Source organism: Sorghum bicolor, chromosome 1 (assembly GCF_000003195.3).
Source record: "Sorghum bicolor cultivar BTx623 chromosome 1, Sorghum_bicolor_NCBIv3, whole genome shotgun sequence".
NCBI classification, from domain to species: Eukaryota; Viridiplantae; Streptophyta; class Magnoliopsida; order Poales; family Poaceae; genus Sorghum; species Sorghum bicolor.
This window is the reverse complement of record NC_012870.2, coordinates 20198793-20222227: the sequence shown is the minus strand read 5'-3', so window position 1 is coordinate 20222227 and position 23435 is coordinate 20198793. Positions and strand designations below refer to the sequence as shown.

At 43.7% G+C, this 23435-nt stretch overlaps 1 protein-coding gene across 1 annotated transcript; it reads left to right on the top strand.

Moving 5' to 3' along the window:
• Window positions 1–10425, top strand: LOC8067407 (protein ENHANCED DISEASE RESISTANCE 2-like). Its single transcript, XM_021446142.1, has 22 exons — window positions 1–561; window positions 1629–1703; window positions 1788–1841; window positions 1944–2009; window positions 2093–2151; window positions 4957–4991; window positions 5114–5203; window positions 5319–5365; window positions 5446–5546; window positions 6251–6346; window positions 6427–6491; window positions 6616–6687; window positions 6786–6932; window positions 7033–7349; window positions 7873–7936; window positions 8030–8205; window positions 8474–8575; window positions 8649–8699; window positions 8795–8938; window positions 9034–9129; window positions 9478–9579; window positions 9829–10425. The coding sequence occupies exons 1-22, from the start codon at window positions 319–321 to the stop codon at window positions 9922–9924; spliced, it is 2298 nt and encodes a 765-aa protein (XP_021301817.1). The 5' UTR covers window positions 1–318; the 3' UTR covers window positions 9925–10425.

Genomic DNA, 23435 nt, shown 5'->3' with positions numbered 1-23435 from the left:
GGGGCCCACCGCCGGCGGGACCCGCACGCGGGTAGACGGACTACTCGCTCTGGGCGGGCCTCTGGCCCTGGCCACCCCACCCTGCCTGCGTGCCTGCGCTCAATTCAATTCGACTGCGGACAACGAAACAAAAGCGCAGCGCAGGGAGAAGGTGCCCCGCGGCCGCAAGCCAAGCCAATCCCAAGCGAGGCGTGGCGAAGCGGAGGCGGAGCGGAGGCGCGCGCGCTGCTGCGGGCTCGTCTCGTCCTTGGCGAGAGGAGGGGGGGGGGGCCGGCCGGGGGATCGAATTCGGCGGGGGAGCCAGCGCGGTGGGGGCGAATGGCTGGCGGGGCGGAGGTAGCGGTCGTGGAGGACACGGCGGTGGTGGGGGCGCCGACTGCGACGGCGACGCCGCCACCGCCTGACGCGGCCGGTGGCGCGGAGGAAGGGATGCGGATGGAGGGCTGGCTTTACCTGATCCGATCCAACCGGTTCGGGCTGCAGTACTCCCGCAAGCGCTACTTCGTGCTCGAGGACGCCGCGCTCCGCTGCTTCAAGTCCGCGCCATCCTCCAAGCGCGAGGTAAATAACGCACGCACGCCTCGTCTCCATGTACCAGTGGTGGGTTTCTCCTCTGTGTTGGCGGGGGGAATCGCCTTGGTTTTTCCTCGCATTTCGTGGGTTGGTTGGTGGGGGGATCCTGGGCGTTTGTCCGTTCCGTGGACGCAATCGCTCGATCGGCCCTGACGCTTTCCTCCACTGCACTGCCCTGGTGCTCGGAATTGGGATGTTAATTCTGGGGAAGAGAAGTTGATTTGGGGTTGGTTTCTGTTCGTTACACGGCCGTTGGGTTGTTATAAATGCATGCGAGTTTATCTAGGTGAATTGCATCGCGCGCCTGCCGCTGTTTGTTCCTCTGTTCTGGATTATACTGAGGATTAATGGCACTCCGAAAGTAGGAAGCAATGATTCGATGCCCTGACCCGGAATGGCACTAGAACAGTGGTCCCATACCCAGTTTGGACTGTTTGTAAGCCAAGTCTTGTCCAAGGCTCTTTTATCGGGACAATGGTTGCTGAGACAACAAGTGTCATGGTTCGTACCTTCACGCAACGTGTTAAGATTTAGGAGGAAAACAAAAACGTGTTGTTCAATTCAATTATCAGAGTGTTGAAATCAGGGAGGGTCGCTGTTGTGTGGGATCAAACTAATGGTACTTAACATTTGAAGTTGAAAGGTTGCATTCATTGAACTCTGTACTGCCTCTGCCTGAGTTTTGAGTGGCTTCCATATAAGGATCAGGGAACACGCATGCTGCCCCTTCTGAAGGATATGGCATCTGTACTACTTTTTTTTGGCTCTCCACATATGCGATTGCAGAATCCTGCAGTGATTCTCAGTTTGTAATGTTTAGGCAATTAGGAAGAGAGCAAGGGATTACGAGTATTACAGCATGCTGACTTGGCAATATAAACTAGATCACTAGGATAAATGCTGATTGTCTATGTGCTACTCCGAACTTAAATTGAATTTGGAATATTTGAAGCTATCTATTGGCTACATTCAATTCTTGCATGAAAGTTTGGTTTTCCAATTCTATGTTCATTTGAACCATGACAGATTTTCCTTTTTCTCCGTTTTGGGTGCAGGATCCTGTTAGAAGTGCAATAATTGACTCTTGTATTCGTGTGACAGACAATGGCAGAGAAAGTTTACATAGGAGTGTAAGACCTATTCTTTTTTTGTTACTTTATATAAGGCTTATGCAAACACTGTCTTAAGCATTTTCCTCATCTTCTATTTGACAGGACTTTTACATATTCACACTTTATAATGCTTCCAATCATTATGATCAACTTAAGGTAAGGAGTAGTGTTCAACTCCCTTCATTGGACAGCTTGTATTGCTCTACTTGGTTGTGATAGTAAGATTTCCCTTTGTCTCTGTTCACCAATGTTTTCCAGTTGGGTGCGAGAAGTTCAGAAGAAGCAGCTAGGTGGATCAGGTGCTTAATGGAGTCTGCCTTAAAGGTTGAAGTTTGCTTATTTTATTGTTCCACTTTGCTACCATTATGTTCAATAAAACACTCACATGTTTTCCATTCTGTTAACAGTCCCCTAGAAAAGATGAGCACATTGTTGCTTGTTCACACAGAAGATGGCAGGCTTTCAGGTACCTGCAGATCACACTTTGTTTTGTAATTTATTCAGCATATGAGCTTGAAGCAGTGTTATAGAAAGCTAGTTGAGTTTTGTGGGATTGCTTAGGTGATGGATTGCTGTAACAGTGACCATAGGAACATTCATATAATTTAGTTAGTTTTATGTTGCTTTGGCTTGATCACTTTTCCTTTATTAGTTGCAGTTCAAAATTTATGCAGACTAAATTGTAAAGGATGTTATCAGATGGTTGAGATACATCGGTCTTAGGAATCAGGAATATTAATAGCATAATACTTGTTGTGTATGCTATAAATTCTTGTTAATGCCTGAAAACAACCATAAATATGGTGATATGTAATGCTGTCCCTTTTTCTGCAAGGTAGGGATATGCTATTGTGCTGAACACAAATCATTGTTAGGGTGGTACAATTGCCATGACATCTTTTTGTTTCAATTGATACTTGGAGAAGATGTTTATAATGATTAAAAGGGATGCGATGCAGAGCTATAGTTTCGATTATCCTGATTTACTTCTTGTAAAACCCTTGTCCAGTTGGAGTGGCTATTGTGGCTCAAGTTGGGTAGAGGCATGTTATACTCCCACTGAAATTCTACAGTTAGTGGCTGCATATAATGTCATGCATATATAATAACTCTAGATTTCTGTTCCCATGTGAAGGAAGGCTGAATCCAAATGAGTTGCTAGGCGTCTGTAGCTTGTCCCAGGGCAGGATGCTAAGAGTGTGTTTGGTTGGGTGGCCAACCTTGGCCCTGGCTTCCTAGAGCCAATTTTGATTTGTTTGGTTATCTGCATAGGGGCTGGAGCCTGGCTTAGGCTGGCCAAAAGTATCCCTTTAGCCTGGCTCCAGGAGAACGACCAAATTGGTGATTCAATCCTGGCCAGGCTAGGCTTAGCTCTGATGCTTGTTCCCCTCACCGCTTGGCTTGTCTGTATTTTTCGTGGAAAAAGATTTCAGGACCTTTCATGTGATGGTTCAGTATACGCTGCTGAAGAAGCTCTCCCATCAGTGCATGCAAACTAGCTAGAAATCATGAAGAATAATACAGAGATGTTGTAGGGTATGATTATTGCTATTGATGTTAAGTCAGCCCTGTATGATTGTCTGGTCGTCTTTAGATGCTCCGCTAAAAATCCTCTTTGATAGTTCAGAATGATAATTAGGAAAGGTATCATATCTGTTCTTCAGACTTGCTATCGATGTTAATTCAGAAAATCCTCATGAAATTAGCTGTAATAGTAAGCCATAAAAAAACAAGCGTGAAAAATAAAGGCAAGTCAAAGAAGGTGCAGATGCCTCCATTCTTGCATTTGCGGATTGCCCATTTTTCAGATATTTTTGCTCTTCAGAATCTATTTTCTCATGACAAAGTCACAAAAGCCTTTTAAAAATTTGGTTCAGGAATCAGAAATGGCCAATGGGCAATCGGCACTACTGAAATGTCTTTGCATTTCATCCATTTTTTTTACTTAATTAGATTTGCATCCTACTCACTATCCAAACACCATCCAGAGAGGTAACCTTACCAATTCAGAGAAAAGGTAAGTGTATCAAAATAAAACAGGCAACCAAACATAGTCTGGCAACCAAACATAGTCTGAGGCTAGCCAGGATAACACAGTACAAACAACCAAACAGCTAGTGGTTGGTTTGATGAGAGCAGGCTAATTCTGCCCAGGCTAGAATCCTAGCCAGGCTAGAAGTTGACCATGAAACCAAACACACCCTAAGTGAATTCTGCACCTCAGAAATGGATGTGGTGCCAAGGGGGTGGTTCTTGAGTCTTGGGGCGTGTTTGGGACCGTGATGTGGTATTGTGACCGCGGCCTCCAGCCCGTGACATGGAAAACGTAGGCGGTAGTTCATTCTCACGGTGGTGTCTTGCGCAGTGAAAATAATCATCGATACCATGAGGCGTTTAATGGGATTTTTTCGATCCTTGTGGTGGGGTGGCCGAAGATCTGATTCTAATTGGAAACAAACAGGCCCTTAAGTATTATCGTGGGAAAAATTACAGAAGGGCACTGGTTGTCACTGTCACTACCTGTCCCAACTGAGTACTTACCTCTAAAAGATGTTTTGGTTTGTATGCAGCCAACCAGTGTAAACTTTGATTGTCAAGTGTGTTTTGTCTTTTGTATATTGGATCTGAATATTTGAAAATGGTTTCGAGTATTTTTTTTCTTCAAAAAATAGTTTCATAGTACTGCTTCCGTTTCAAATTATAGTTCACTTTAGCTTTGTCCTAAGTCAAACTTCTCTAACTTTGACAGTTTTTAGAAAAAATATATATATATATTAACATCTACAAGTTCAAATTAATTACTGTTAAGGCATATTTCATGCAAAATTTAATGAACTAATTTGATGCTGTAGATGTTGGTACATTTTTCTATAAACTTGGTCAAAGTTAAAGAAGTTTGACTTAGGACAAAGTTAAAGTGACCTATAATTTGGAACGGAGGAGTATTATGATGCCCAAGGAAGCACTTATTGTGACAACTAGATTTGGTGAAGTGAGGACAGAAGCCCAATTGGCTATGGATGCGTATTCTGCCTCATGTGGAGGCTGAGTGTTAAACAAACTCCCAACCCTAATATGTTACACTTGAACATGTGTTTTGATCTGACTGAGTTTGACTGTTTGCCTGTAGGATGCTAGCCATTGCAATTATTTGCTCTGTGTGAGGTTATAAGTATTTTTGGGTAGAAATGGCATTATAATTTGTATTCATAATTTATGTAATAGTATGTGTAGCTTCTCTATTGTCTAATTGGCTACTATGGCATTGCAGGTTGAGCCGCCGCAATAGACAAATGCACTCAATAGGTATGAATGAGCGATTTTAGTAAAATAATTAGCTTTTGGCAATGTTTGTAGAAGTAACAGATCTCTTGTGCTCTTTAATGCCAAACTGTTCTTATTTTCTCTTTGTGTGAAAATTTTATCAGATTGGACTTTATTTTCATCTGCTCATAACGATCCAATGGCATCTGATGTTATTGCACCTTCTCCATGGACAATATTTGGCTGTAGAAACGGTAATTATATAAATTTCTTTGTTTCCATCAATGAAATTTTCTTTGTTTCCATCAATGAAATTTTTTTTGTTTCCATCAATGAAATTTCTGCTAAACTCCAATTTACTTGCTTTAGGGTTACGTTTGTTTACTGAGGCAAACGATGGTGGCTCTCGTGGGAAGGTATATCTTATTCTCAGCAATGTATTGTGCATGCATATGGATGTATTGTTAAATTCACAATCGTTTTCTTGTTTCCTCAGTATTGGGATGATCATCCAGCTATAATGGCAGTTGGTGTGGTTGATGCGAATTCTGAGGCTGTCTTCCAGACTCTAATGTCCCTTGGCCAATCAAGATCTGAGTAAGACAGTTGTTCCCATGTTCAAGTTTTTGATTTATGAAAAAAAATTGCAGTACATTTTGTCATATATGTGTAAAAGCATTAGTTCGCAACTTCTGGTATTCACATGCCCATAAAATAATGTATGCTGGAAGTCGATGATTTGCTGCTTACAGAAAATATGGAAAAAAAAACACTCCGTCAGGATCGGCTTCCTTGTGTTGTAGTAACTTCCTTGTATCACTGTGTGATTCCCATACCTTTCTACACTCTAGCTTCAAAGCTTACATCATTATCTAGAGAGGGAATGATACATTGTTTTTTTAATAGTTTGCCCCTGTTGATACTCACCTAGCTTTCTAAAAGTGATAACAACAAGCAACAAATAGGTGGTGGCTTAAACAACTTCCTAAACTAGCATCTATTCTAAACCTGATGTTATTAGTGTTACACTCAAACTTGGCATGGCGTGTTTACTAGCTAAAGTAGAGAAACTCTTCAAGAACCTGTATTTTTTTTCTTAATAAAATGCCACCTATTTCTTCCTAGGCTGCTCTAGTTTTTTTAGACTGTTAGTTATATTTCCAATTCCAATGTGTTTAGTTAACTACCAGTTCTACTGTTCTCTCAGTAATAAACACAAGGCCAAATGACAATGATATGCATACGTCTGACTTTAATTGTGTTCCTTTTTCAACCAATTAATAGTTGAGATTCTTTTTTAGATGGGACTTCTGTTTGCGGGAAGGAAAGGTGGTCGAGCATCTTGATGGGCATACAGACATAATCCATAAGAAATTAAGAGGCGACTGGTTACCATGGTCTGGTGCTGGATTGATTATCCTGCTATTTTTATATGCATGATTTTTTATGTTGTAATTGTATTATATTTAGTTTTCAGGGGAATGAGAAAGAGAGATCTATTACTTAGACGATATTGGAGGCGAGAAGATGATGGAACTTACGGTACTATTGTTTGACTATATATATATATATACACACACACACGCACACACACACACACACACACACACACACACACACACACACACACACACATCTAGATCTGACACTTATCTTGAATTTTCAGTAATTCTATACCACTCTGTTTTCCACTACAAATGTCGTCCTGAGAGAGGCTACATCCGTGCATGTCTTAAAAGTAATGTATGCTTTACTTTCAGTCAAATCTCTGTTGGAACTAAACTTGCTATTGTATTTGCTTACACTTAATTGATATGTGCCTTTTTGGATATTTAGGTGGAGGTTATGTAATATCACCAGTCAATCAAGGAAGACAATCAGTTGTAAAGCACATGCTTGCCATAGATTGGAAATTCTGGAAGTCTTATCTGTTTACATCATCTGCCAAATATATCACTATACGTATGCTAGGCAGAGTAGCAGGTATGTCTTGTATTACGTCAATACATCTTTGCCTGATGCAACCATGGAATTTCTCTTTTTGCAAATTTTGATAATACTCTGTGAACTTACATTTTTTCAGCACTACGAGAATTCTTCAGAGCAAAAAATGGTAATTGTGCTTGCATGGAGTTCTCATCTGGTGAGTTGACCAGGGACATGGGACTACCACAAGGTGAAAATCAGCGAATAAATTTGGAGATTCAGCAAGAAAATGAGAACAGAAGACTTGAGGGTCCTACTGAAGGATCAGTGGGTGGTTCTAACAGGCACTTAAACAGTACCAGTTCCTTTGTTCAACTTAATGACGCGACAGACGAGTTCTTTGATGTACCAGATGAATCAGAATATGATCAAAGAGAAGTTATGTTTCCTTCTGATGAGAGCACACATGCTTCGGTGAGTTCATTGTATTTGCATGATCAAAGTTTGCCATGCTAATAACTTACCATTGTTCTTATTCACAAAGTCAGTTCTTCTACATCGCGTCTTCTGAACTATTATCTTCTGGTCATAGTACAGATGTGAGCCTGTGGTACTATTTATCTTCTGGTCATAGTAAACATGTGTCTGTCTGGTTTGTATCAATATGCTGACAACCTATTTTTCCCCCTTGAAAATTCTGTGGCATTCAGATTTAGAGACAAATAGTGTTGAATGACTCATAAGAAAAAAAGTTCGCTCTGAATATTCAGCTTACATTGAGTGTGCTTGCAGCCCTCTTAGTACATACTATAGCTTCTACATTTTCAACAATTAAAATAAGAGTTGAGCATGCTGAATGTGTCCATGGTTGAACATGTGGAACCTTTTATGTCAGAGCAGTGAACTATTTTTAACGGGACAAAGAATGGCATTACTTAATGGGACAAAGTAACTATTTTTACATGTCATATCTAATGTTTTGGCATTTCTTATGCAGGATCAGCGTCATGCTAAATTGTCCACCGCTGCTGTTTTTGTAAAAAGGTTGCATGATCTTGCAGGTGTATTACAGTTACTGCCCAATGACCTATGTTTTTTATTTTTTACTTTGTTCTAGTTTTGATTTTTCCTCTCCTCCTTTTCCTCTATTTTAGTCCAGAAAAGAGGATATGTTGACTTACAGGGAGCTGCAGATGCTGATAATGGGCCATGTTGCTATGGATATACTCTTCCCAAAGATTCGAGCTATGCAGTACCTTCTACTTGGGCAATGACAGATCCTACAACATTCTTAATCCGGGGAGAGACTTATTTGCATGATCGTCTAAAGGTTGCTTGATATGCTGCAAAGATCAAATCCTGAAAAAAAAAGAAATTTAAATATCTTAGTTAGGTGCAAAACAATTTAACCTCTTTGGTAGTGGATTACTGTGGTGAAGGGCAGCTTACAGGATAATTGTCACCAGCCATGTTATCACTACTGCTACCTTTTTGAAAAGTAAACTGTAGGGAAACACCGTGGTTCCGTATAAATCCTAAATGGTTGGTTGAAGTTACCATAATGATGCTGATACAACTTACATGTGTAACTTTGACAGATCAAGGCAAATAGTACCCTGATGCAAATGGTAGGTGCTGATTGGATAAAGTCTGATAAGCGTGAGGATGATCTAGCTGGTCGCCCTGGGGGACTAGTCCAGGTATCTTATGCTATAGCCAGTAATTTTGTTTAATCAGCAGTAATGAAGATATTTACCAATAGTTTTTTTGTAGAAATGCGCAGCACAAGGAGGCACCAAATTCTTCTTCGTTGTAAACATACAGGTGAGATATTTTTGTGGTGTATATATGGGTTGATACTTCATATGCCACATGCTGTATAACGATTTAATTCCTTGCTTATAATCGGATGGATACAGGTTCCTGGTTCAACGACATACAGCTTAGCTTTGTATTATATGATGGATACGCCATTAGAAAAGGTCCCTCTGCTTGAAAGATTTGTAAATGGAGATGATGCTTTCAGAAATTCAAGGTTCAAGCTCATCCCTTACATCTCAAAGGTTTGTTTTGCACTTTGAGCCTTATTTGATTTGTTTTAAGCTGTACTAAGTAAACTGTCGATGTTGTCTTATGTTTGGAATGTGTGTCCATTTAGGGATCTTGGATTGTTAAACAGAGTGTGGGCAAGAAAGCTTGCTTGGTTGGACAAGCATTAGAAATCAATTATTTCCGTGGAAACAACTATTTGGAGGTAATCTATATGCATGTCATATATTAACTTCTCTTGTTGCATTCTACTATGATTTATCATCCCAATGCAGCCTTGAAGTGTGCTTTTCGTTCGTACTGGATTTATGATTATATTTCTCCCTGCATAGTATGCATGGCAAAGTAATGTCAGCTTCGATTTCTTTTACCACTACTATATTTTCTTTTTTGATGAGGACAACAAATATTCTTGGGGTTGCTTTTGACTTGTTACATATCCATTGGATTTAAACTTTTCTGACAACGTTGCACGTTAGTACAACAAATATATGTTCTCTGTGATCCCAGAAGGTATATTCAGCTCTGAACAGCTTTGCCTATAATTTTCCAGCTTGGAGTTGATATAGGTTCATCAACAGTGGCCCGAGGTGTCGTGAGCCTAGTGCTTGGCTACTTGAACAATCTGGTGATCGAAATGGCCTTCTTGGTACAGGTAATAGATCGTACATCTAGCTAATTCACAAAACACTTGTTCCCATAAAATTTTGCCTTGAGGTTGGGCATACATTAGTAGAGATCACAGAAGATTTATGATGATCGTGCAACTAGCTAATTCACAAAACGCCTGTTCACATGAAAATTGCCTTGAGGTTGAGCATACATCCGTAGAGGTCACAGAAGCTTTATGTTTCTTTCTCACTCTCATAGTACATGCTTTAATTTCATGATTTGCCTCATGCAGGGCAACACATATGAAGAACTCCCAGAATTCCTCCTAGGTACCTGCCGACTGAATTACCTGGATGCCTCCAAGGCAGTATCGATAGACGAGTGCTAGAAGGACCCCAACTGACCTCATTCTTTTTGAAGACTGTACATCAAAAGACCAAAAGGCTGAATCCATTCCTTGCTGCCGACACAATCGGCAGCCCCAGATGCTCCTTGTATTGCCCCCGCCAAAAGTGGGGATCCACTGCAGACGTTGTACATTCTCCTCTCGCCGACTGCTCAGGTATTGTGTTGTAATGATGATAGCAATCCATGATAAAAGGCCCCCATTCTTTGGCATCTTATCACCACGAAAAAAAGAACGGAAAGAAAAGAAGTGTATTCTAATCCTTGTACCATGGTGTCCCATCTGACCTGAGTGATGTCAGATCGTTGGATCTAACAGCAAGCAAACCATTAACTATGCATTGACCAGGAGAGCAATAGCTGGAATGATTGTATTTGAGAACTCGCGGTTCCCCCACTTTGAACTGAAAGGGATCCCCAACCAAAATAGCAGTGATCATGGGTGCTCAGATCGCTTGAACCGAAAGCATCAACAAGGAGTGGAGCTTGCGTCTATCCCTTAAGTCCTCGCTCCTCTACAAGGACAGCATGATAAAACGGTGGTTTCATCATCGCTGCATCATCGCGCTCGGGCGCACTGTTTTATGCTAGCGGTAGCATCAGCTTTTCGAATGTTCATTGTTCGCCACGCTGTGTGGTCCTTCAAGTGCTTGGAGCCGCCGATGTGACGGCTGAACGGCCGGGATCGCTTTTGCTGTGCCAGTCGCACTTTTGATCCAACGACGTGTCGGTCGCGTGCAATCTTGGTTCTGAGGTTTCGGTCAGCGTGCGAACATGGCACGGACGGTGGGATTACTGAACTGGATAGCGCGATGCACGGGCGCGTGCCGGTCCGGCCCTTCACGTGTGTCCGGTGTGCAGTGCAACGTAATTAGGGCACCTCTAAGGACACCTCTGCTAGCTCTTATAAATCAAGGCAGCAAATTGCTGCCATGGAACACCTCTGCTAGCTCGTAGGCAGCAAATTGTAATTGAAGAGAGACATTTTTTATTCTCATGTTAGGTTCAGAAGGACTACTAAAATATATTTTTCGTGGGAGACCTATGAAAGTTGCCATCTAAAAAAGATTGAGAAAAAGAGCTCACTGGAGGGTTTTTGCACTAACAGGATCCATTAGATGTGCACCATGAGCTGATGAGCACCGGAGAGCTCACCGGAGTTCGAAGGTTAGTTTAATTTAACCATGAAGTTACCATTCGATGTGCACACTAGAGTTCCCACATCGGAGCTCTCCGGTGCATCCTTTTTAGGGCCTGTTTAGTTATACACCCAAAATGTCAAATATTTTGGGTTTATGCCACTTTTTTATTTGGTAACTAAACAACACTATGTAAAGTTGTCAAAAAGATACATTGTAAACTTTTAGGTTTTAGGAGGTAGGAAGTCCAAAACTATGTAAAATGTTCTTGGGTGGCGTGCATGTTCTCACACTTGTTTGCTACAGACCAAAAGATTTGGCATGCATCTAAACACCAACCTGTAAAGGTTTTGATATTATTTGTAAAGTTTATGGCAAAAAGATTTGGGTTGTAAAGTTTTTGTGTTATTTGGGAACTAAACAAGCCCTTAGCCTACCAAGTTTCAATTGGTTAGTTTTGTGTGTGGATTATGAATAGAGGGTAAGGTCATGCATGGTACATCTCTTGGAACCTCTTGCTGGATACACACTAGAGTTCGAGTTAAGTCTCTACTCACATTTAGTTGCTAGTGAGAGATCAAGTTGCACTAGAGATCAAAACTTTGTGATTGAATAGGGTAGCATTGGCATGTAAAGGTGAATACATGCCTGTTGTATTTTCGCTGATTTGGCTAGAGTTAAGTAACATATGAAGCTGAATTATGAACATTAGGATTCATATAAGGTGCTAAATTTGGAAGTGAAACCTCAACTAACTAGATAACGAGTATTAGTATAGCCAATTCTCTCATTCACCAGCATGTTTTGTGGTGAAACCACACATTGCAGATTTGTTGATGATGAATTAAAGGAAACGCCTTGCTGCATATTAGCAAAATCATTCACATATAAATACTCATAAGAATTGGTTGAAACATTTAGTTTAGCATTGATAATTCTCCATCGGCCTATGAACCTTTTCTGCTACCGATGCACAAGGATATACCTATGCATGTTGTATGTTTCTAGTAGCACTAAAACTCAAATAATGCATCATTGACATTGGCTTTTGCTTATAGTATTCAGAACTATAATTTGCATGATAAAGACTATTGCTTGAATGAATATTAGCTAATGTAATATGTTTACGGTGACTATGAGCAACACCAATATGAGAATTCATGGCTTGTTGTCCTAAGACTGTGGTGCAACACCTCGCTACTCCATGATCACTAAAGCTGACCTCTGATTGCTTCTTATTAATCTTCACAGCAATAGTGACACTATAGATGATTAACAGTAGGTGCAATCAGCTTGAGGGTCTCGATGCAATTGTTGAAATGATGATATATCAATAAGTAATTGGCTAGGGGAACAAAATTTAGCTACAAGCAATAGGTGATAAAATTGTTCTCCAATGGAGTCACAAAAGGTGTATTGATACAAATCTAGTACAACACCCAAAGAACTAGAACGCTTGGATCACACGATGATCACCTCAAGGCGAACTAGATGAACCGGTCTAGATAGTTTTAGAGGCCACCTTAGCCGGTTTTCACAGAGACATCTACAAGAAAACTAGAAACAACTCTTGAGAAGGCGCACGTAGGATTGTTCTAGATCGGCAAGTCACCTAGAATCCCCACAAACAGTGTTGACATGTTTGTAGAATAGCAAGCATGGATGCTGAAAAGGTTAAAAATAGTGATTTTATGTATACTTTGGCATGATGACAGACGAGGGGATCTTTTATATTACCCTCAAGACAACCCACTAACCAATTCGGCTAGAGGACCTTTCGCGATCAACTAGATATCCTCTCATATTTATAGGGTGGGTGGTTTTTTTATCCCATTTAGAAGTGTTTACGACTCGAGATCCGCACCAATGGCCAAAACCTATTAGAACTAGCGAACTCGGCTTAGCGGGTTTCATCAAGTCAGTATCAATGGCGAGTTTCATGGTATTGTTTTCGAGACTGTCATGTCATATGAAATGAAATAAAACTTGGATAAAACATCCACTCTAAATAGAGAGTTTTATTCTATGGTTTCAAAAGCATTTAAATTCAAGACTTATAGAGAGTTGTTAATTGTGCCAAAACTTAATTTTTCTCTCTTTTTAAATACACTACCATGTCATAAAAAATGACTACGCGGCACCTTGTTTAATACAAATGAAACTCACTTAAATCTCTTATTGAGACTGACCTCAGTGATGCCACAATAAGACAATTTTAATCGTCAACACTACCATCCTGGATCAGCAATTTTAGAACAGGCCGTAACCGTTGTTGTTCACTAGATATAAGCCAGTGAATATCCTTGGCTACTCCGGGTTCATGGGAAGCCGCGGTGCTAGGATCAGCCCACAGGTCACCTGGTTTGCTTCGTGTACCCATTTGTTAAGTGCATTCTCCTCCTGCGTGCCGAGGCGCCAAGCTGCATCGTCGATGACAATTGACAATAATCGATGATAAGAGGTGGCCGGTTCTTTGTTGACTTGTCATCATCAAGGAAAGAAATAGAAAGAAAAGTGTGTCCTAATCGTCCTCATAATAATCTGATCTGATACGGCACGTGTCGTTCGTTCTCACAGGAACGCTTCATGATCGATCAGGTCGATTAGATCTGACACCAATATAATGCGATAATTAAACCCACTAAGCCACTGACCAAGTGCGTGTTTGCCGGAATGGCTAGTAGTATTCTGGGACTCGGGTTGGTGCCCAACACCAAACCACAGTATAGTACAGTCGTCAAGAACTGAAAGGGGCCTGCAACCAAAATTGCAGTGAGATGATGATCGAGCTCATGACCACCCTACTTTTTTTTTGTCCTGTTGGCTACAAGTCAGATCAGATCCCTTGAACATGAAGGGATCAACGAGCTAGCAGAAGTACTGGAGCTGGCAGGCATGCCCTTGGATCTCTAGGCCTTGTTTAGTTCGCGAAAATTTTTAGATTTGACTATTATAGCACTTTTATTTTTATTTGATAAATATTGTCTAATCATAAACTAACTAGAATAAAAAGATTTATCTCCTAATAAACTATGTAAATAATTATTTTTTTATTTATATTTAATATTTTATATATATACCGTAATATTTGATGTGGCGAAAAATTTTGGAATAGAGGCGCCGGCCGGCAAGAGGACAGCGGGATAAAACGGTGGTGTCATCATCGTCGCTAGCTGCCGCGTCATTGCGATCATAGGCCACTGTGTGTTTGCTAGTGCTCGCCACCTGCTGCTTTTGTAGCCTGGCTGCCTGGGCACGTAGTGAGATGGAGTAGTAGCACGTCACGCGGCCGCGTCGCTGTGCGAGCGCAATTCGGGCTGTGCCCGCCGATCGACGTGACGGACGAACCGCCGCGCGCGGCAGCTTTGGCGAGCCGGCGGCCGGCGCCTTTTGTTGGAGCACACGACGTGCGTGTCAGCCGCTGGTGGGATGGATCATTGGACATGCATGGATGGTGCCATGCGCATTGGCCCCTACAGGATCTCATCTCTCGCTAATTTGCCGTTGACCTGAGCCGCGGATCGCTAGGCGCGCTGCCGGCGGCGGCGGCATGCGCACCTGCAGGGTCGGTCGCGCGATGCACGGGCGCGTTGCCGGCCCGCCGAGGCGAGGCGAGCGATCGAGAGGACGGACGGCGACGCGCGCGAACGCCAGGCCAGCGGGTGTACTACTCCCAGCCAGGATCCATATCGGTTGTTGGTCGAAGCGGCTGGCCGAGGCACGCACGCATGCATGCTGCGCCTCTGATTTCAGGGCGCACCGCACCATGGCTGTGTGTTTGTTTACGCTCGGGGAGAAGACCGGGATGGCCGTACGTGCAGACTGCAGCAGAATATGGGATTCGAGACGGCAGTTCCGAGGGCGATGCTCCCCAGGTTGGGTCAGCTCCGGGCGACGTCACGCACGCATTGCATTGGTTGCGCACCGAAGAAATTGCTGGTGTTGGGATTCATTAAATTCTGTGCGTGCCCCCACCTCGTCTCGCTCGCTGTCCGCTGCGTGCTTGTGGCTTCCGGTCAAAACCGCCGATCCCGAGGCAATCTTTGAAACCCTGCCACTGATTCCTCTTGAGTAGTAGTAGTAGTTGTTGTTGTTGTTGTTGTAAAACTGTCACAGTAATCGCCACTCGCGCGCGGTCACTCACAACAATGAAGGCCAGGCCCGGCCCGGCCAACAGACGCATGTGATGTGAGCACGCGGCGCGATCCAGACCGTACCTTCGAAACAGCGGATGACCTGTTCATGTCGCCCTGTTTGTCGTCTGTCTCTCTTCGCTTCCAAGTGGGCCACTTGCACATGACATGACATGATGCCCCGCAGCGAACGCGGGCCAAAACGGGAAACGCCGGCACCGGCGGCAAACGACGATGGAGCGAGCGAACGAACAAATGAAACAGACATCCGGGGGATCCGGCATTCCGGCCCCGCGGGCGTCACGTCGCGTAGCGGAACATACACTGTACTGTACGGTGGTAGCATAAATGACGACGCCAACTGGACACGAAAACGACGACGACACCCACCATACGATACGTACGCACCATCGTCGCTACGACGCCACGTACGTAACGTACGCAGTTCGTTCCTAGCACTCTATATAGTACTCTACTACACGTAGAGCTACTAGTGGCGCGGTGTACAGTCAGAAAGGCTTGGCCGGACGGACGGCCTGCAATGGCAATAGTGGGTGGTGCGTGTCCGGAACGGAGGAGATCGCTGTCGTCAACAGTGGAGACTAGGAGTGTTCGTCTGTTCCACGTACTACACCGTAGGATGTACTGTACTTACTACTACGGTACTACTACACCATAGGAGTACCTCTTCCTGGATCCTGGAAACTAGCAGTACGTACTGTACTTACTAGTTACTACTACTACGGTAATAAATCATGCGTGAGTGTAATAAGTGTTTACTGTTTAGTACTCCTGGTCACACTTTCGAGCACATGTGTAGCTGAACTCGCAGATTACTCTTGACATGCATGCATGGTACAGGACTTCATCATTTGTGTTTACTCCTAATACAGTACGTAGTATATACAACTGTATCTGACACTGACAGGCGGCTAGCCGCCGCCGAGCACACAAAAAAACCGTACAGAAGAGTCACTGCGCCGCGACAGGAAAACGTCCTTGCAGATAACGCTACAGCGACGTCGTCGTACCGTACGTGGTCCTCCTGGTCCTGGCCGGACCCGACCCGACCCAACCCGACACGGCCCCCGGCCCGGTCCACCCCACCACGACGTCCCGGTCCGACCGGCGGACCCAGGGCAGGTCCCCACCCGCGAACGCGAACCCGCCGCGGCGAACAACAGGAGCCAAAAGGCACCGGGCGCCGGCCGCTGCGCCCGCGCCACGTCAGCCCGCAAGGGACAACGCCGCGGGGAAGGGAAAGCAACGGGACGGGGGATCCATCGGGGTGGCGGTGACGGTGACGGTGACGCCGGCGCGCCCGTGAATGAGGGGTCGCTGTCGGCTGCCGCCGTGGGGCCACGTGCGCTTGGACGGGCCTTGGGTGGTCGGTGACGTCACCCCGCACGGTGGGGTCCCAAGCACTGTTCACGGGTCAAAGGAGCCTTGGCCTTTTCTCGCGCTTCGGTTCGTTCTCGCTGATACCGGAGGTGGTTGAGATCCGACGGTTGGGGTCTGGGGCTTTGGGGATGGGGATGAATGAGAGGAACACGGCGACGAATTGGGAAAGGGCATTTAATTTCTACCAGTAGTTTCAACAGTACAGGGTCTACTATCTACATCCTGTTTGGATACCTACCGTTTTTATTGGCCTTTCAAAATATTTTGCAAAATATAAATAGTACCAATTTCGTTTGTATGTGACAAATATTGTCTAATCATAGACTAACTCGGTTCAAAAGATTCGTCTCGTCAATTCCGACCAAACTGTGTAATTAGTTTTTATTTTCGTCTATATTTAATACTTCATGCATACGTCTAAAGATTCGATGTGACGGGGAATCTGAAAAATTTTACAAAATTTTTTGGGAACTAAACAAGGCCTTAGTTTTTAAGAATCTGGCTTTTAGAAATGTGAGGGATCCAAACACCCCAATTTTTTGTTAGATTCTTAAAAAATAGGAATTTATTGATACCTAAGTTTTGCTAGTTTTTGTGACCTACAGAACAATAAATGAAGCCCGATTTTTAGAAAACTTAGGAATCCTAACACCCCACCAGGTTGAGCTCAGAATCTAGATTTTACAAACTAAAGGCAAAAATTAGTTTTTAAGAATCTGAAACTGATTCAACATGCCCTTACGACATATGCTACTCCATTTATCCTAATGTATAAGGTATAAATGCTTTTAACTTTATATTTCAACTTATAAGTTATTTTAATAAGTTATTTTAAGTCCAATGCTAACAATATGTGCCTACCTGTTAAACCACATTTATGAATACCTTTTAAACTTCATATACATAGATGGCTCGTGTAATTGGTAGTCGAGATCAATAACATGCATGTATTCCTTTCTAAACTATGTGTCACTAGACAATTAAGCAAATTGGCAACTGAACTAAATAATTAGTGAGGGACGAGTTAATCTTTTATTGGGCACTTTTTTGTCTAATACCTTACATTTTATATTGGAGGAAGTAAGTAGAGTATTTAGTGCATGTTTGGTAGAGCTCCTCCTGCTCCTAATTTGCTATGGGAAGCGAGTTGTTGGAAGTGATTCTCTTGGATTTTCTAAGAGAAACTATAGGTAAATATATTTATGTGCAAGAAGTGAATCGGAAAAGGCTATTTCTTTAACTTCCAATCCCTTAATTCATTTCAGTATATCATTTTATGCAATTAGCATAGAATCACTTCTCCACAAAATACTATTTGGCATAGTTTATTTGGGATTTATCTAGAATTTGTTTTTTTGTAAGCTCCACTAAGCAAACTTTTACTAATATAAGAGCATCTTCAAGAGACTAGGTAAAATTATATTCTAAACTATAAGATTTAGCCATTGTGTAAAATAAAAAACTTACTCAAAGCATAGAGTTCCACAACAGTCTTTGTATAGGATAGCTAGTGAGGACGACATGCTATATATGACAAGCGGAAATTTAGGAATAGCAAACTTACTATTTTAGCAAACCAGATAACATACATGTTGGACTTTCATTTCTGTTTTAAAATGTAAAAATAGCCTAGATAATATGAATAGCATATCTGTTGGAGTTGCTTTAATAGCAGTATACAGTCATCTTGAGACAAAGGTACTTCATTTTAGTTTTGATACATTATTATCGTGAATATACGTCAAGGCACAAGAATGAAGAATCTCACATCACAAGACAACACACCAAAAAAAATGCCGAGAGGTAGTAGAAGCACCGGTTGCTTGCAAGTAAATCCACCGAACCTAAGAGGGGGTGGCACCATGGAAGAAAGACGCGACAAAGATGGCTAGAGTTTGATGGAGTTTTCTTTCCCAACTCCCAGATTGTTTCTGGAGCAAGGTCTTAAATAGTAGACTAACCTATTTAGCGGCACCCTTCTTTAGAAACTACTCCCTCCGTCCCTGAAAGCTTCAATTCCTAGAATCCGTGCCAGTCAAACTTGTTTAACTTTGACCAACTTTATAGAAAAAAACATCAATATGTATAACATAAAATGAGTATCTTATGAAAATATATTCAATGATAAATCTAATGGTATTAATTTGGTACTATAAATCTTAGTGTTTTTTTCTATAAATTTGGTCAAAGTTTTAAAGAATTGACTTAAGACAACTCTAGAAATTGCAGCTTTCAGGGACGGAGGGAGTATAACTATAACGAGATATTACATCTATCACAAAAAAAATAGATATATCAAATTCTAAAGTCAATAAATCTCAAGTTTAAACAAATTTATTATTATAATATTAAAGAGCAAAGTATTTTGTTCGTCTGGTTTTGAACTTCTCAAAGCATCCTCACATATCTTCTACTGTAATCTGTATTTGAGCTAGACACATCACTTTTATGCTTATGCGAGTTACAACCGCACATATGTTTATGTGCTTAGCAACGGTACAAAGCTTAATTTCAATACATATTAGAACATATGACATAACTGTTGCATAAATTTTCAAGCCACAAGATGTGTGCTCTTTGCAACACACATACATATTTGCTAATATATACTAAAAATAATAATATTTATTGGAACATATGAGACAACCATGACATAAATTTTTTAGGCATAAGGTATACATTCATTGCAAAGAAGGCCACATTTGCCAATATATATTCTAAATGATAATTATTAGAGCATCTCCAACCATTATGCATTTGAAGTTATGCATTTTTAGCAAATTGCAAACCCCCAAATGAAAATGGCAAGGCTAAAATCGGGTGATCTCCAACCGTTATGCAAAATGCCAAGTCGATCCCGCGCCAAACTTCCCGCGGCACTGCATCCCGCGCGGCACTGCATCCCGCGCAGCTGTCCTTCCCGCGCAACACTCCTTCCACGCGCGGCCAAACAGCCCGCTGCCGGCGCACGTTCAGCTCGCCGCCGGCGCACGTTCCGCCCGCCGCCGGAGCACGTTCAGCCCGCCGCCGGCGCGGTTTCCGGTCGCCGCCATCTCCATCATCGCGAGCAGCAGAATTTTGTGAAACCAACATGGGATCGAGGGTACCGGAGAATGGATCTAGCCGTATTGCACAGCACATCCCTTCATCCGCCGGCGCACGTTTAGAATGGATCCACGTGCTCCCTTCGTGTAGCAGCCATGCACGCGTCCCCGTCCCTCGCGGATCTTGCCTGCCCCAGTGCCCCCCGCCATTGCGCCACCAACCACGCTTGCCATCGCCCACCCCCATCGCCGCCATAACCCAGATCGCCAGGTCCAGGATCAGCATCGCCGCCGTCGCCCTCCGCTGCACCCTTCTTCGGCGAATGAACATCCGCCGTCGCCCTAAACCCTAAACGACCTAGGAGCCGCGGCCATGCTCCGATCCACGCTCAGCTACTCTATATATGATGAATATGCATGATTACCTGGCCGGCGTTGATGAGGAAGGCTTCGTCGCGAGCGAAGCTGTCGAAGAGGACGCGCGAAGCTTCTCTATCGCGCGAAGTTTGTGGCGGCGCGAAGCCAAACCGCGCGAAGGGAGGGGTTTTGCATAGCCGGACTCCTTTGGCATATATGCCAAGTTTCTCCCTCCAAATGCATAGCTATGTAAAATGCAAAGTCCAAATGCATAACGATTGGAGGGGTTTTTTTTGGAGTTTTATGCATTTTGGTAAATGCCAAGTCCATTTGCATAATGGTTGGAGTTGCTCTTAGTCTATCTATTTTTTTAGTGTTACATTTGGCTTGTCCTAAGTCAAACATATGTATCTTTGGCCATTAACTTCAAAAAATTTATTTAGTTTCATATCATAAGATTTATACTTTTAGATTTACTTCAAACTATAAGTATTTTTAAAAATGGTTGGTCAAAAATTGCAATGTTTGACTTAGGACAAACTAAATGTGACACTTAAAAACATAGGGATTATGATATTAAATAGATATTATTGATTAATCATGCAACATTTTTTCATACTAAACCCACTGTCGAGGGTATCAACAAGGGGTACTCTCACCAATACATGTAACGACACCATCCGTACATAAGACTAGATCTTCGATTCGACGCTCCGTCCATACATACGCGCAACCATCGACGGCCGCGGCCTCGAAGACGGAAGTAGCGTCGAGCGAATCGATCAGGGCTCGAGCGCCAACTGCCGTCGAATACGGAAGCAGGCTCGAGCGAATCAAGAGGCGTCGAGCGCAAGGACACTGTCCGCCGCCTGACGCGCGCACGAGAGCCAGGGCATTTAATGCACCTGACGCTTCCCCATCTAACACACGGGTCACGGGAGACGTGATAAGGGAACAAGCATCTGTCCTATCGTTCTTTTTGCAGCCTTCCCACCAGACGACCCTGGACGTGTCAGAACGCGGGAAACGAGGATGGAACGTCTAGTCGGGACCCCCTCGAGACATCTGAAGTCAGCGCTCCAGATATCAGCACGATGTACGGCATCCGAACCTCGACCAGACAGGGATCCTTCCAGGGGACGAATTGGGCGTCGACTGACTACATCCCAACCACTCCGCCGGGTTTGCCGTCGGGTCGTACGAGCGTACATCCGGTAAACCAATCCAAGACGGGGCGCAGAGCAGGATAACAGGGCACGCGTAATCATCGCCAGGCTACCAAGACGGGACGGCTCGAGGCCACGCCGGTACGGAAGCCTCGAGTAGGTCAGCGCTCCATGCTGCTATCGACTCCTATTCTGACGCCTATACATGTACCCTGGGTATCTCCTTGGAACTATAAAAGGAGGGACTCAGGAATAGAACGGCAGCCGACACCACGCTCACACGTAGTAGAGCTCCACACTTCATACGGCACTTGTATTCACCCCTGTACAAGCACTTAGGTGCAAGATAATACAAACTCTCCCCTCCCCCCCGCTGGACGTAGGGCCTTCTTTTGCCCGAACCAGGATAAATCTCAGTGTCTTCTTGCATCACCATCTGGGAAAGGGAACACACATACAAATTTACTCGTTGGTGTGACCCCCCGTGGGGAAAACACCGACACCCACTTTAGTATATAATGCCTGCATTATTTTTTTATAAAAATAATTAAATTTGAAATTGATTTGATTTTAGAAAAATGTGTGTGCATTAATTTTGGGAAAGAATGAGTACCGTGGAAGCTATTATATAGTATATTGATAAAAAAAATGTTTTGTAAAAACGGGCCTCAATCCTCTGGCTGGTTTGGTGATCGCTCGCTGAGAGCATAGCCTTCAGCGGCACACCGGACCGCGCACACGCACGCAGGCGCAGCGGGACAGGGCCGTCATCGACACAACACGTACGAGTGGCCTGGGTGCGCGGCGCACGGCGTTCCCGAGCATCGCATCATCACATCACCCCGACCCCGTGCCGTCGGCTCCGCTCGCAGTCGCAGCTGAAATCCGACGACGACACGCAACCACGACGCGATGGGATCTCTTTCTTCTCTTGATGATGATGCGGACGCTTCCAGTTTGGGCCTTGTTTACTTTCAAATTTTTTTTGTAAAATAGAAATAGTGACACTTTCGTTTGTATTTGACAAATATTGTTCAATTATAGACTAACTAGGCTCAAAAGATTCGTCTCGTCAATTCCGACCAAACTGTGCAATTAGTTTTTATTTTTATCTATATTTAATACTTCATGCATACGTCTAAAGATTCGATGTGACGAAGAATCTGAAAAATTTTGCAAAATTTTTCGGGAAGACCTTGTTTTACCGCACCAGCAACCGCCGTTTTCTACGACCGAAACTATTCTCGGTCCCGCGCGTTAACCTCAAACAAACATTCGCGAGCCTCCGATGTGATTTTTTTCTGGTGAAGTTAGTTACGCAGTCCAAATTTGACCTCCTGTCTGTCAAATGAACATGATGGTCTGGGGCAGTGCTGGACCTCCTCCCTCCCCTGTGCTATTTGTCAAAGACAGAACACACGTTCCAGTTCCACCCCTCGTATTCAATCGCCGCATGCAACCGTGTCTACAAATGTGAGCCAGACCGCCCTGGCCCATGACCTCTCATGATCGGGGCGTCGGTTCCTGCGCCGGTGGAAATGGCGTGCCGTACGCTCAAGATCGGGGCGTCGGTTCACGATGCATGCTCTCGCCTCGGTCTGAGATAGATCGAATGGACATTCCACATGATGATCCGGTCCATTTCCAGTCCATGGTTTGCTTGTTCAGGTGACCACACAACACAAATGCGTGAGCTTTCTACGCAAGGGCGAGCAGCGTTCTTCATCAGTCCAGCTGGAGTCCCGTCGCAGCAACTTTGGCATCATGCACTGGGCGTCCCCATCTGTTGCTGGCCGTAAAATATAAACGTTATTTCCAGTAGATCATCTAATAATTAATTAATTAATTAATTAATTAAAAAAAAAAGAAAGCAAACATGACTATTAGTAGTAGCACGTTGTGTCCCCGTTACGAATAATCTGTGGGTCAGTTGAGATAAACCAGGAGAGGCTGTTGGACTGGTAGTGGATGATCGATCATCTCGAGATGGAATTCAAAAAATCTCGGCATGAATTCAAACAGGACACGATCTCAGAACGAACCGGCAAAAACGGAACGGGATCATCACCATTCACCACCGCGCGTTGCCCGGCGGGCCGCACCCCCACCACACCACACCCCCACCGACAGCAGAAAATCCGCCTCCCCGGCAGGCGGGCCCAGGGGGGGCCCGCGCGTCATGCCCTCCCCCCGGTGGTGGTGGTGGTGGGAGTAGGTAATCGTTCTGTCTCGTCTGCTGTTCGCTGTTCGCTCG

Bases quoted from the DNA above. Each gene is read 5' to 3' on its own strand.
- LOC8067407 (XM_021446142.1), top strand. From the start codon at position 319: ATGGCTGGCGGGGCGGAGGTAGCGGTCGTGGAGGACACGGCGGTGGTG. The intron at 1,704-1,787 runs GTAAGACCTATT...TCTATTTGACAG, and splicing joins GAGAAAGTTTACATAGGAGT to GACTTTTACATATTCACACT. The intron at 9,130-9,477 runs GTAATCTATATG...ATAATTTTCCAG, and splicing joins GTGGAAACAACTATTTGGAG to CTTGGAGTTGATATAGGTTC.